At 39.7% G+C, this 14,683-nt stretch overlaps 1 protein-coding gene across 1 annotated transcript; it reads left to right on the top strand.

Annotated features, from left to right (window-relative positions):
* The first annotated feature begins 4,780 nt into the window (after window positions 1–4,780).
* Window positions 4,781–13,344, top strand: LOC121318933 (tumor necrosis factor receptor superfamily member 27-like). Its single transcript, XM_041256142.1, has 9 exons — window positions 4,781–4,916; window positions 6,471–6,581; window positions 8,043–8,221; window positions 8,534–8,619; window positions 8,746–8,910; window positions 9,099–9,233; window positions 9,403–9,926; window positions 10,049–10,097; window positions 11,471–13,344. Exons 2-9 carry the CDS (start codon window positions 6,495–6,497, stop codon window positions 11,761–11,763), a joined length of 1,518 nt encoding a protein of 505 aa, XP_041112076.1. The 5' UTR covers window positions 4,781–4,916; window positions 6,471–6,494; the 3' UTR covers window positions 11,764–13,344.
* The last annotated feature ends 1,339 nt before the right edge of the window (window positions 13,345–14,683 follow it).

Genomic DNA, 14,683 nt, shown 5'->3' with positions numbered 1-14,683 from the left:
TTCTGTTGTACAACTGATCTTTATGGATACTCTCGGCATCTCAACACTGCTTGAAAATCAGCTCCTGTAGTTTTTATTTTTCTGTTAGTGGTGGTTCTTCTTCTTCTTCTTCTTCTTCTTCTTCTTCTTCTTCTTCTTCTTCTTCTTCTTCTTCTTCTTCTAAAATTGTGTTTTTATTACAGAAGAGTGACACCGACATGGTGTAAATGTATAACCTGAGATGAACAGCGCCTCCCTGCTGGGACACAGAGTATGTGGATCTCTATCCATAGCTTTGTGTAACACCATTACGTTGTTTTTTTCTTTCCCTCATATTCTGTTTGGAGGAGTGGCATCATATTTTAGAGCATTATTCATTATATAGATAACAAAGTGCGTCGCTTTACTTTTCATTATCAGGTTCAATATTACCAATTACCGGCCTTGCAGTTTAATGAATGCAGTGATGGAAATAAGACTCATATTGCTTAGCAGTTCTGCCCATTCCAGGTTTTACTATGAGTATGGTTAGCCTCAATGTATAGGTAACCAGCTCAGAAGTGTCTAACTAAAGACATAGTAAAAATGGATGGAACTGCTATAAAAGAGTCTCATTACCACCCCTGGAGCAGTGTATGAAAGTTCTGAAGCCTACAATTAAGAATAAGTCTTTGAAGCATCATGGAAGCATATAGTAGCCAACTGTTGAGAACCCTATTGAGCATTGCCAATGTTGCACAGCTCCAGGGCACAGAATGCCTATAAATTAAAATATAGTACCTAGTGGAGCCAAGGGAGCCACACCTGTTTGGCTGTCCCATTGCCTCGTCTTAACCACAGGGATCAGTCTAATGCTAGTGCTGGCATTAACAAGGACTTATGCAGAGTCTATATTAAAACCCCAATCCACTGCCCTTTACTGTTATTTATCTGAACAACACAACTTTTATGGTTTCCTTACCGATGCAGAATTATAATTTTGCAATGCTGGATTTCAGATTCTGCTTCAGAGAAAACACCTGCAACCAGAAGCCCAAAACGACTTCAAAGTTTGCAATATTTGCCGACTGTAATAAAGACATATTTCTAACAAATCTCAGCCTTTATGCATGGAGCCTATGAAACCCGCATTGCTTAGAAGCAAGTCACCTCTTAAAAGTATGATCTTAATACATTTAAATGTCATTTTCATTTGACTATAATATATATATATATATATATATATATATATATATATATATATATATATATATATATATATATATATATGTGTGTGTGTGTGTGTGTGTGTGTGTGTGTGTGTGTGTGTGTGTTTATGCTTTTTACTTTTTATCTGCCCTTGAAAAGATGTGCACTGTGTGAATGAATATCGAAGAGATGCGTGTTTCATTTCATCACACAGACCTCTGATAGTTACTGGCAGGTTCAGCTACTGGAATTGTGGTACAAAAGTCTTCTGTTTTCTACGTACATCTCCCATGCTGTGAAAATAAAAAAAAAGTTTTTCTACAATTGTTTTAAATTTAGTCAAACAAAAGGCAGCAAGCCCAGCTTCTCACTGTGTAAACCCAGACATGGAGATATATTGGGATGAACTGTATATTTTTTTAAAGTTCACGCATTTCTTTGGCTGCAGGTGCTAAATATTTGAGTCCCAGTCTTATCTGAAGACTGTGCGTTTGGCAGTGATCTGACAGCATTTCATGGCCTTCAATAGGGCAGCTCCCACCATAACAGAGTTCAATCCTGGAAGAACACACAACTGGGAGAAAGAGCAGTGCTATTTATTTATTTAAAAAACACATTCGAATTGTAGGCTTTCAATAATGACATATAGTATATTAAAACAACTAGAGTGCCATCATCATCCTGACCCTTTTGTTTATTTGTCTTTGCTTTTATTGAGAGGTTGTACATTAGAAAAGGACTAAATAATAATGTTCCCGGGTGTACTGTAGAACGAACACAACACAGATGCTTAAGAATGTTAGTTGGCATCAATGCCTTAAAAAAATTCTACATGACTGATATAGTTGGTTTTGGAGGGACAAAAAACATGGGAAACCGAAATGCATTTTTATCTTTTTCTTTTGCAGCTGAACTTTTGCCGAAAGCTGCACATTGTTAGTAGATAAGATATACTCTCTCTATTCTAAGTATTTCATAGCGTAATACTCTTCGTTCTGTTTTTCTCTGATACCTCTCAACACAGTGAAGCACGACCAGCTGTTTTTCTCTTGGGAGAAGCTCTGTATGGAATTGCAGGAGTTTCCTCCTGTGGTGCTGTGTGCAAGAAGGCATGCTTGCAGTTAGTTGTATTATTTAAAACATTGCATGGTTTACTCAAAGTTATGCTAACCAGAAGCTCTGGCAAAGCAGGTACCCTTGCATGAAACAAGAGATGGAGAACACAATGACTCACCACAAAAAGATAGGGGGTTCCCAAAAGGATAACTGCTGAAGCTTATTAACATCATCATTACCAACTGATATGCATAAAAGGGCTAGAACAGTGTCCACTATACAGACTGATCGAAAGTAATATTGTTAGCAACAGCTAAAGATTAGGAATTAGAATGCTGAACTGAAAGGGAAACTATTTACCGACCTAGGGTTACCACATGACTCCAAGGACATCAGGACAGCTTGGGACAGTTTGGGTCTCTCAACTCATACACCAATGCATGCTGGTAAGTGTAGCCCTGCTGTGAAAGGTACCTGAAACTGGTAACATGTACCAGAATGCATTGTGAAGTGACTTGAAAAGCCTGAACTGTCCCAAGCTGGAGTGACATGATAACCCTATACAGACATATTAGTTCGCTGAGACCAGACTGTGAACTTTGTACTAATAATGCAAAGCGGATGACACTCTATGAAACGGTAAATGAAAGAAGATCAAAGTTCTTGCAGGGACTTGTCAGCAGAGACAACAGATGGGAGTGCTGGGTGTAAAATGTTACACAGGAGACTGCCAGAATATACAGTACTGTATAAATACAAGAATACAAAGTATGCTTCAACATACAAACTTTAACACACAAAATCTGCAGCATTAGCGATTGACTATTTCTGTGGCAGGAATTTAGAGTCTAGTTTACTTACCATTTAAAAAACGGAAAAACGGAAGATTGTGCAGTTCAAGACAAATTCAACAATTAAGCTTGTTGAAGTAATTATGATAACACAGGGCTAGATTCTCAAAGCCATTTACTCTAAACTGCCATTAGCACTTTTTAAATTGTATTTTAATTTTTTATTTTTATTTTTATGGAAAACACAAATTAAATGTCTAAAACTAATAAGTAACTGCTTAATACTTCATTCAAGCCTGAATTAAAAGTCTTATTTGTTCATTTCTGGTTTAGTAACTTTATCGGGTGTATTTCTACTTTCTGAAGAAAAAAAGTGCTAATGACGAATTGGAATAAATTGCTTGAGAGTCATGTGGTAAATCACATGGAGCAAAACAATACAATAAATATAGACCTTTTATTTCAGAGTAAGTAGTTAGCCTAACTTTATCCATTTGAAGACTTGTGTTCCTGGCTTTCTGACTAGTAAAAAATAAATTAATTAATTTAAAAAAGTCAGATGTATTCTGCTTCTATAAAAGGCAATTCCAAGTAATTTTATGGGAGTAAGAGCTAATAAAAAAATAAATCAAAAATCCCTCACACAGTTCACAAAACTAGCACATATGAGTGATTTCACTGAGTCTCTAGTGCCTCCTTCTGGATACAAATCACACTGCCGTTTCTCATGTATGCTTTGTTCTGTGACAGAAACCAACTCTGAATTTACCGTATGTTTGCTTGCAAATCTTGAATACCAGGTCTTCTCAGTGGATGTTCTGCATGTGCACACACCCAGTCACACAACCCTGCACATACAGACACCCCCAGATGCACACAATAACGAAACCACACAATGAAGCTGCAATAAGGGTTTAACATCACATATGTAGTTGTGATTTATTTTATTTTTTTAAAAGAAAGCACACCGTTAATGTCCAGTTACTGTGGTTACATTAGAGATGCAATTCGTTTTTGAGAAACTTCTACTCAGAGGTGAGACGTGCAATAGAACAGGGAGGTTGATGAGATTCTGAGATGCATCAATACCATGTTCCTCCACCCTCTGCCTTGTAGATAGTAGGCACTAGTGGTGGCACCCCATGTATTCTATCAGCTCTTGTGGATCTTTGCTGGTCTGTGTTTGCAAAAAGTGGTCCTGGGCTCATCTCTATCAAGCAGCATATGACTTGCATTCACGCCAGGGGATCCCAGCTGCACCCAACTTGATCCCGGCACATTAACCAGACTTAAATAGTAACTTGGCAGGGGGTGTGACATCAGAATGAATCAATTCGTCCTACAATGTGTATGCATTACATTGCAGGAAACAAGCAAAACTGTGACAGGTAATATGATTGTAAATCCTTACAAAAGACATAATTCAACACGTACAGGACAGTTAATGTGCCAAGTGCCAAAGACACCTGCTGCATTGAAAATCGCTGCTTCCCGGTGTCCCTGACTACGAAACAATAAGGCTGGTCTGCTCAGAGTTTAGATTATTAAATGCAAGCTCTATTTAACCACTGCATTCCAATCCGGCGCTTAAAGATTCACGTTACCAGCCCTCGTCTTGAGTGCTTCTGTCTGAGTGTCTTTCAAGGCAGCAACAATCTGCTTAGTTTACCACGCCCCCGTTAGGTATAAACCAATCACGTCGTGAGGTGCTGTGTGGCTTGCTCAGGCTGAACACTCGCGTCAAATCCAGCATGGAAAGGATTGCACTGAGATTGCATGGCATTACATCAACCAGAGACCCCGTACCAACCTAAGCGATATGATTTACTGACTCACCCCTCAGTATTTATCGATGTATTGTAAGCAGAGCAAAATAAGAAATCAGAGTTCAATGACAGACAGGTAATGACCAAATACATTTATACATTTTACGAGAGCATTGTTAGTATTTGTATCTAAATTTGGGGGGGGGGGGGTTAAGATGTCTTTCTTTAATACTTAATTTACAGGTCCCTGAATGGTGTTTGTTTGCTGTTTTCTAAAAGTTAAGTAAATGTATGATAAGCGACAAATCTAATCGCTCCTGCCGTAATCACTGAAATACATCACCTATGACAAATGTCAGAATTAACGGTAAAACACATTTTAACTGGTTGTGAAATTTAGGCAGAATTTATCTTCTGTTTTCGAAAAAATATCTTTCATACTTTATGTGGTGCATTAGACATTAGAAACGCATTGAAAGTATTTTCTCAAAGCTTGTGTTGGGATGCTGTACGCTAGGCAGGGCAAGTCGGGGCATGCACCGCACAGCAGGATTACAGCGAAGGGTGGGATATTCATGGGTTTAAAATACAACACTAAACGATGAACACTGTGCAAATGCAGGAATGAATGAAGGCACAGCACCGGTTTTATTAAAAAACTCAGGAGTCGGTCTTCAGAAGTGAAATTAGACATGGGGGTGTGGTTGTGGTACGAAATATGACGATTACTCACCGGTCTGTGTTTCTTCTTCTTCTTTTCCTTCAAGAGTAATGGTCATTGTAGACACTGCATCCGTTCAGTGCATTGAATGTAATTCAACAACAATCTTGAAATGTGTCATAAAGATTACATTCTATTTACTCCCCTGCAATAGTGGCACGTAATCCGCCAATTGCTTTTTTTTTAGGTGAATATTTAATTTGTATATATATATATATATATATATATATATATATATATATATATATATATATATATATATATATATATATATATAATAAAATAAATTAAAGCAACTAAATACCATAAATTAAATAGAGTAATGCACATACTTTCAAGAATGTGACAGTGCCACTCAAGGACTGTGTTACTGTAATACAGTGTATGTCACAAGGGTCTATCAAATATCTAAAGAATACCGTAAACAAGGTTGGTTTAATTTATTTCCTTGCTGCATATACATCCTGTTTTTTTTTTTTTTTTTTTTTTTTTAAGTTTTCCACTAAAGTAACAATTACTCAATAAATGTGTTTTAAGCTTAGATTGGGGGCATCCTGGTGTTTGCTTAGATGAGAAAATATGGTTTGAATATTTCAGCTTTTCTATAACTTTTACAGGTGTGCCTGAAACTAGTATTCTTATTTACAGTCTCAGTATAACATTTAAAAATATTCAGAATGTATTACAGCTCATTCTCTCTCTCTCTCTCTCTCTCTCTCTCTCTCTCTCTCTCTCTCTCTCTCTCTCTCTCTCTCTCCCTCTCTCTCCCTCTCTCTTTTCTTTTTTCTCATGAATTTGTTTGTAGGGTGCAAATTGATTTAACTAATCATTTTTGCAAAATTCCTATTGATTATAAAAAAAAAAATAATGCGAGGCCAAAGGCATATTGTAGTAGTGTTGTATATATTATAATAAAAAGTCTATTGCATGAGTTTCCTGATTGAATCACTGTTTCTGCTTGATTTTAAGCTCCCTGGAGATCCAGCTAACGCTATGGACTGTTTAGAAAATGAGTTCTACAGTAACAGGGGCAACTGCACTCCATGCAAGCAGTGCCCACCTGGCCTGGAGCTCTCACAGGTGAGTCTGTAGGACTTCCCTGTTTGTCCCGTGTAATATTTGTAGTCTCATCTTATTTAGATAATAACAACAAATTACCAACGGCTCATCAATGCTCATCCTGCTCCTAGTAGCTGGTTGATCTCAAAACTTTGTAAAGTCAGGTCTTAAAGGATACCAGTTGAATCCACATTAACAGCAATATCAACAACTACTTGGCTGTCCTGCCCCGTGCCCACTGGACCTGGTTTCTGTTTTTTATTTATTTGTTTATTAACCAGGAGACCGAGGCCTCATTTACAAGGGGGTCCTCTTAGACAATACAAAGGACAATTAGAGTGTACAAACCACACAGTAAAATCACATGCGGTTCAAAGGTATTGAGCTGCGTACAGAGATCTCGCACTAGCATCAATAAGACATGTATCTATATGTTAATGTGGACTGGAGGAGAAGCATTGGCAGGAGCTTCTAAACAATTCCCAAACACGATCTTTAAAACCAGAGAAGGAGAAATGATCAGATTCCATTTTCATACTGTGATGGTAACAATTCCACATCTCCGGGCGTTTGAACCTCTGGAACAGCCTAATTAACAATCCTGAGAGAGTAAACTACAGCCAGTGCTGTGCTGCTCTTCATGTAGTTGCTGGGGCTAACTTTGTCAACTCCATTAAACTTAATGAAACACTCACTCAAGTCCCACCCTAATTCCTCTTTCTGATAGGATAAAAAAAGGTAACGTAGAATATATTTTTTGGTAAATATTGTATTGATGACATCCTTATTCTTACCCCCATTCCACTCTATTGCAATCCCAAACTTTACAAATGAACACAACAGAAGAGGAGATGTGAATACACACAACACAAAGAATAGTACACTGCACAGTGTGTATGTGGGAGTGATTACAAGACAGCATACTTTAAAGGATGCTGTAATTAAACTTGAATTCAGATGTAAGATTACCACTGTGAGTTCACAGTTTACCAAGCCTTTCCCACATTAGCTACAGTACTAGGTAAATATGTTTTTATTTTTTACCATGCTGTCCTGTGCTTTCAGTACACTTTGATGGGGTTTCCACAGTTTACTGCAGTATAGAAACTGTAATAGTGCATGCCTTAAACCCTAATGCACACTAGATATCTGAAGCCCTGTTTGTTGCGTTAATGGTAACTATTCTCTGAGTTTTATTAATAACAGAAACATGTCACTTTTTTTTTAATACGACAGACAGCCCACATATGCTGATGTAAAGCCCTGTGAACACTAAAAGAATGAACTGAATTGCCCTCCTATGAGAGTAGTCCTGGACCTGGGGCACACATGTACACTCTGCACCAGCAGCACTGCTAGTTGGGATGTGTGGATCACAATGCTCAGAAGGAGATCAAAGTCAAGAGATGAAATGCATTTCTTGTGTCACAGGAAAAGGACAGAGCACGGTTCCTGACCACCTGTCCTTTCCCTTCCCTGCAGGAGTGTGGTTTTGGGAGTGGAGGCGATGCGCACTGCGTGAGCTGCAGCCCCTGCTTCTATAAGGATGAGTGGGGACACCAGAGCTGTAAGCGCTGCCAGTCCTGCAAGCTCATTTCCAGACTGCAGATATCCAACTGCACAGCCCAGAGGAACGCTGTGTGTGGAGAATGCCTGCCAGGGTGAGGGTCTGCAACTTTGAAATTAGCCTGCAGATTTAAACAAGTTGCAATAACCTGCAAAATCTAAGAACTTTTATGTACTCAGTAACTTCACACCAAGATTTTATGTTAAAATATCAAGGTATATTACATAACAATTCCAAGTCATGATGAGAATCAGCATGTTAACATTCTGTGGTTTGTTAAAACGTTCTGATCTGGATTCTTATCTGGCTTTTGTTTGAAGTTACGAAACAGTGGATGTGGCTTGAAAAGAGAGATACTAATATTAGATCTTATTGTTTTGTTTCTTTTCTTTTTGCTTATTTTCAGGTTTTACAGTAAAGCGAGGATTGGTGGACAGCAGGATGTGCAATGCATCCCCTGTACTGGTCAGACTCCTCCCAGCGAACTTCAATGTAAGAACACATTTATATAGATATTGTTCGCCAACTCCAAGATGTAGGCTACAGTAGCTGATGCAGACTGTTCTCATTCCCCGCGTATTATCTGCCCCATTGCAATGTTGTTTGCTTGCTTTACAGGCGGTACAAGAGTTCAGATCATGAATGTTCCGGGTTCGGCAGCACCCCCTGCTGACACCGCCGTAGCTGCTGTTGTTTGCAGTGCTCTTGTTACCGTGGCGATTGCGTTGATGATTCTTTCATTTCTGTACTGTAGATGCACCTCAGTTGGGAGCTGCGTTCAAGGTATGTCTAAAAAAAATTGCTTAATCAACACATCACCAGTAACTTGTTTTTAATTTAAAAAAGAACACTTATATCTTAGTCAATTGCACATCTGACAGCAACCTGAAACATATGCGTTGATAAAGGAGAAAGCAAGAGGCAGTAGGACTTCATTAGTCCGTTCTGATTTGTTTGTTTGCTCTCGGCAGCGTTTCTGAGGTCCTGCAATGCTGGTTGGAGTGAGCGCAGTGAAGCTGTTGCTACTGATGAACCCAGAGAGACCTTGATGCAGAATGCAGCTGGGGAGCTCAGCCCTGGGTTCCAGGACACAGTGGAGCCCACAGGTGGGTCATCTGACTAGACAGGGGCAAACCTGGCAGCTTTAGATAAGGGAGTCTGCTGTGTGTATTGAATTCATTACGCAATGCCTACCGATTGACTATAACAGATCTGCATGTAAGTGTTTAATATTCTTAATACTAGCTTGCTTTGAATCTGTGAAACCCCTGACAGGCCAGCCTGTGGACGACTCCCCTACCAGTCTGAGGTCCTGCATGGAGGCATGTACATTCCCAGGGAACCCTGCCAAGACAGTGGAGCCCAAGCCCCAGTGTGTGAGCAGCTTATCAGAAACCCAGCCGCTGATCAGAGACTCCACCTGCAGCACCTGCTCATCGGTGAGCTCATCCACCTCCAGGAACAATGTGGAGCCCTCCCTGGAGCAGCCCCAAAAGGCAGCATCGCTCAATGGGTACTGTGCATTGGAGCAGGAGGGGAGAAGACAGCATGCTCCGGTGGAGTGCACTGAGTTAGACTTCCAGGGCTGTGCTGCTCCTTCCGAAGAAACCAAGGCTGGAGACACAGCAGAGCAAGCCCAGCCAGAGGCCCCTTCTGGTGATAGCCTGCCGGAGAAGGAAATCAGGGGATCCCCTGCCAATATTTCCCAAACCACTACCAGCTGCATGAGAGTCGAGGAGGAAACCCTCCGCTATGGCTGTGCAAGTGCCTGCCACGTCCCGCAGAACTGCACCAACATGGTAAGCGTTTATTAGGCCTTATTAGGCCAGTAACGAGTGAAGTTTTTCTGACCGTAAAGGTTCGTATATATATATTTATTATTTGTTTTTGAGACTCACCAAGTTGTACCCTTTTTTTGCAGGCTTTTGATGTTCAGAACATGGTGAGAAAGAGTTGCACAATCACACAAGGTTAGTAAAAGTCATGTTTAATTCGAGCAGGGTGTTACTAACGTGTTTATTACAAATTTGTATTAGAATTCTGCTGGGCCTGTATTAAGTTCACCTGATTAGTCCAGTCGTACAATGGTCAGAATACCATGATTCTTTACAAAGTGGTAATTATAAACACAGTTTTAAAGTCTCTGCAACATGCACTGCAGTCTAGTACTATATATGTAGCTCTGTGTTTATTACTAAGTGCCAGGCTGCTCAGAACAGATTTTATAATTTAAACATGTAGTGAAAAGTGCTCGGGTCAGAACAGTGCCCGTTTCTAGTGCTCTTCCTGCTGAGATTTGAACCTTTGGTTAACTTCGTGAACCTATTTTCCGCTCAGTCTGAGGTGCCTGAAACCTTTATCGTCTCAGCTTGGTAATTTAGTTGAATCGCACAATGCCTTGCTGTTATGAAAACTGTCGGGAAAGCAGAGACAAACACTCTGCAAAGAGAACAAACAGAATTCTTGTCTGTCTGGGAAACCTTATTTACAGTGAGACGAAGCCTGCGCTTTGAACTGCAGACATTCCTCCAGTGCCATTATGATATGTAGAGCTTGCTTTCATCAGGCACGTTGCTGTCTTTCTTTCTTTTTCTTGTATTTTGTGCATCCGGTGGCTGGACCTGTGGTTTTAAATACTGTTTGTTTTGGTCAGTGTGATGATCTTGTGCTGGATTCGGCTGCTAAAAACGAAACCATTAGCCAAGTACCGACTCAGTGGAGAGATTAAGGAGATTAGTCATGAAAATATACATATACCGTATTCCTTCAAATTTAAGACGCAGACAAAATTTCCCTATCTTAATTTAAGGAAACAATAAAACATCAAATTAAGATGCATTTACAATGATACAACCTCAGTTATGTGTATAATACTGCATTGCTAGCAATGACATGCTACAGACTATTAGGCATATTGGTAAGTATGTTGTATACTGGTAAATGAACATGCCTGTAACAACAATGAATCTCTCCTAGTCATCATCCTCTGAGCTGGAGGAGTCCTCTTTATGTCTTGACATCTCCCAGACAATGACTGCCGCTACTTTGAAAATCACTGCCTGTATGTCATGGATGATTCGAGATCAGGCAGTAACGTTTTTTGTTTCGTCTTTTCTTGGACAGTCACGTCTGTTGTTGGCGATTTTAATACCTGCATCTTAATACTCAAATGAAAAAATTCAAAGGAATACGCTACTTAGCTTCTGTTCCCACTGTGGTTAGGGACAGGCTGTTAGATTTTGTGTTACTCATGCTTTCAAGTGATATGCATGTTACTCACACATACCTTTATACAAAATTTTACAGTTTACTGAACATATAAATTTGGCCTTGCCTTATCTAGGACTTCACTTGGGGTGTCTCCCTCCAGTGCTGATCGAGTCCCTGTCTCTGAAGCTGGACCCATCGTTCCCGGGCGTAAAGAACTACAGGCAGCTGGGGCTGGAGCTGGGGGTGCCAGCGGAGGTGATGGACAGCATCATAGGATTTGAGCATGTGTTTAGCTACCTCTCCTCCAGCACCCTGACCACAGTGCCCGACCTGGTGCACGCCTTCCATCGCCTGCAGAGGTTCGACGCCTTGTTCCTGCTCTGCGAGTACTCCACTCAGATCCATCACAGTGTGTGTGCGCATTAGCTGACCAGAAAGCAAACCCAGGATGCACCTTTTTTTCTTTCATTAATAAGAAATAAGCCATTGTTTAGTGCTGGGAATTCAGATTTAGGAGAAATTGTGCATGTTGGCATAACATGTCATTAGCACACTACTGCCAGTCAAAGCACTTCGGGTCTGGTTTTGCGAGGCTGGTACAGTGGCTACTTTAGGGGTAAGACCAGTTATTTCACGTTGCTTTATGGGCTACAGTTGTTGTACTAATTGCCTGCTTATGTTAAGTTGTTGTTTTTTTTGTTAAAATTTCTTTCACTGAGCTGATATTCCGAGCTTGATGTGTTCAGTCATTACATCAGTTTTCAATCCGTAAAAATACTCAAAAGCTATGATGATGCTTCTGTTACAGATATCACTGACCCCTGCTGGCAGGCTTAGGTAATACCATGAAATCCCTGTGACTGCTCGTTGAAACAGAACTGATCCTCTTGCACATTGAGGGGGCCAGTTAGTGAACAGTACTCAGCAGTTTCTCGTAACCCGCTTTGCAAAACCAGGCTTGTCTCTTACAATGTTCAGTTTACTGTCCCAGTGAAGAAAGGTATTAAGGGCTTCAGACATAGCAGCTCAGTAACGTTAATACCAAGAGGCGCAACATTTAGGCAAATCTCCTTCGAGTGCCACCCCCAACACAAATACCTTTAGTGTAAACTCTTAGTCCTGGCTGCTGAGTCAGCTCTACTTCTTTGCTCCCTATTCCTGTAGGGATAACTTGTTGAGATCGTTTGGTGTTGGAGGTTCATCCGAAAGCTCTTTGGTTTCTCTGAAGGGTGTTAATTTTGCAGGAAGTGCTGTCCAGCTGGATCCATCCTCAGCGCCGCAGGCAGCTCTCTGTGCTGCTGGCTCACACTTCTCATCACACTTCATCACGACCTAGAAAAGGCCTGGGAGGCACTATTGACTTGTTTGTCCCTTTGAGTATAATGGCCTGTCAACGTATTGCCTGTCCTTGTATACACGTGCTTCTTTTGAAACTGCATTAAATACTTGCAGGACAGTTTGACTGATGTAAATGTAGACTCTTTAGAATAGGGGGTGCTTAGATTGGATTAGATTAAGGGAGTAGGCTCTTGTAAATTACGTATTTTTTAAAATAGAATTAGAATGAATTGCGTTTTTATTGGACGTTCCGTTTATTTTGTGTCACCTGACCTTGATCTGATCCTCGCGGATCAGTCCTGTTGTGCCCCACAGTAATCTATTGAGCAGCGTAATATGTCTTGGGGTTTGCCTGGCTGATTTGTTATACTTAGCTTGATTAAACAGGAGCTGAACAAATGTGTCAATATCACACCATCATTTAATAATGCTGTACGAGTCAGATGGAAAGTAACTGCAGTTTAACTCGTGTGGCGGGTTCAGTTTTACATTCTCTTATAGGTTCTCAGAACAGGCGCTAGCTCTTTTTATCCCTGTTTTATTTGACACCACTGTCCTGTAGAAGACTTCACGAGGCTTCGACTATGGCACGGCGTTTTGCATCACCTAGAATTTTAGGATTGAGACATAATTTAAAAATATATGAACATAATTTAGGTCTTTTATTTAACATTGTGCAATCAAATAAACTACAAAATGATATCACAAAAGTCTACCGGAAGCCATAACAGTAGTACAGTAGTTCATGTTAGACACACAAGAGTTTAAGTGGGTTTTTTTTTGTTTTTTTCAAGGTTCTGATTTTCCCAGATAAAAACCCTGGGCACGTCAAAGTTTTATTGAAGGGATTTACAGCCTCAATGGAAGCTTAGTGTAAGTCTTCTGTCAAGTTCCAGCACAGGACTGACTCCATTTCAGGCAGTTTGAGGTGAGTTAGTTGCAGGGTACAGCTAAGACTTGACAGAGGAATCTCAAAAGGATGCACATCCCTTCACAGAACTTGAATTTTGACCCGATAACTGCATTATGGTGAATTTAAAACAATTGCATTTAATACAATTAATTTTATATGAGCCAAGAAGCCCTAAATCCAAAAGTAGACATGAAATTCAGACAGAGTATGAGTTTACTTAGGTTGATCAGTATGTACAGTTGCCTGGTAAATAAAGGGAACAGTATTAGATTGAGAAATTCACCCTTTTATTTAGTATTAAGGGACGCTGAGAGCTTTCTTTTAATCAGATCTCATGTACTTGATGTACATTTCAATTTCTTTTGCTATAAAATCTAATTGTTATTTTGCTTGGCAAAGCAAACCGTACAGAATAATTTCACTGCTGTTTCATTGTAGAGCCCTCATTTGGGTTCATCAGTAAGTGACTGATAAAAAGTGTATTTCGTGCGCCGATGTAACTGTCTTTAATGAATGGTACATAAAGGATTTCTGTTATACTTTTTTCTACCATTTTTTTACACTACCAGTCAATACTTATTTTTAGACAGTTGCAGTTACAAAAAAGGGTAAGATTCTTTCTATTTTCTTTAAAGTTTTCTTTAGATATACAGTAAAGGGTTTTTTTGGTTTTGTTTTTTTTGTTTGTATGGAATTTTACATGTGAAACAGCTGTAGTTTTCTTTTCAGTCATTACTATGTAATATTTAATTTTTGTGTTTTTATAAATGTGTTGCTGCATTGTAATGCTCTTGTAAAGCATGTTAAATACTGGATGATTGTATATGTTTTAATAAATAAAAGTCCAGTGCTATATCTTTGGGTCTACACTCACAGCATGTGACTTTACAAAGAGCAAAAATCCAGGCCTGGTCACAGAACGGTTTAAACAGGAATCTCCACTAGATGGAGCTACAGCAAGCAAAAACATACCAGGCAAAGCAAAAATAAGAGGCTTTTAAAAGATCAAGCTAAACAACAGTTCACCCAAACATACACTTCTCTCCAATAAGTATTTATTCCCGCTAGTGTATGAAAGGCTCAAGTTGTCCATTC

This window comes from Polyodon spathula, chromosome 7, assembly GCF_017654505.1.
Source record: "Polyodon spathula isolate WHYD16114869_AA chromosome 7, ASM1765450v1, whole genome shotgun sequence".
Lineage (NCBI taxonomy): Eukaryota > Metazoa > Chordata > Actinopteri > Acipenseriformes > Polyodontidae > Polyodon > Polyodon spathula.
Note: the sequence above shows the minus strand (reverse complement) of the source record. Positions and strands in the feature narration are given on the sequence as shown.

Excerpts from the sequence above, each read along its gene's own strand:
- LOC121318933 (XM_041256142.1), top strand. The coding sequence starts at position 6,495 with ATGGACTGTTTAGAAAATGAGTTCTACAGTAACAGGGGCAACTGCACT. Across the intron at positions 6,582-8,042 it reads CTGGCCTGGAGCTCTCACAG|GAGTGTGGTTTTGGGAGTGG; the intron begins GTGAGTCTGTAG and ends CCTTCCCTGCAG. Across the intron at positions 8,222-8,533 it reads TGTGGAGAATGCCTGCCAGG|GTTTTACAGTAAAGCGAGGA; the intron begins GTGAGGGTCTGC and ends GCTTATTTTCAG.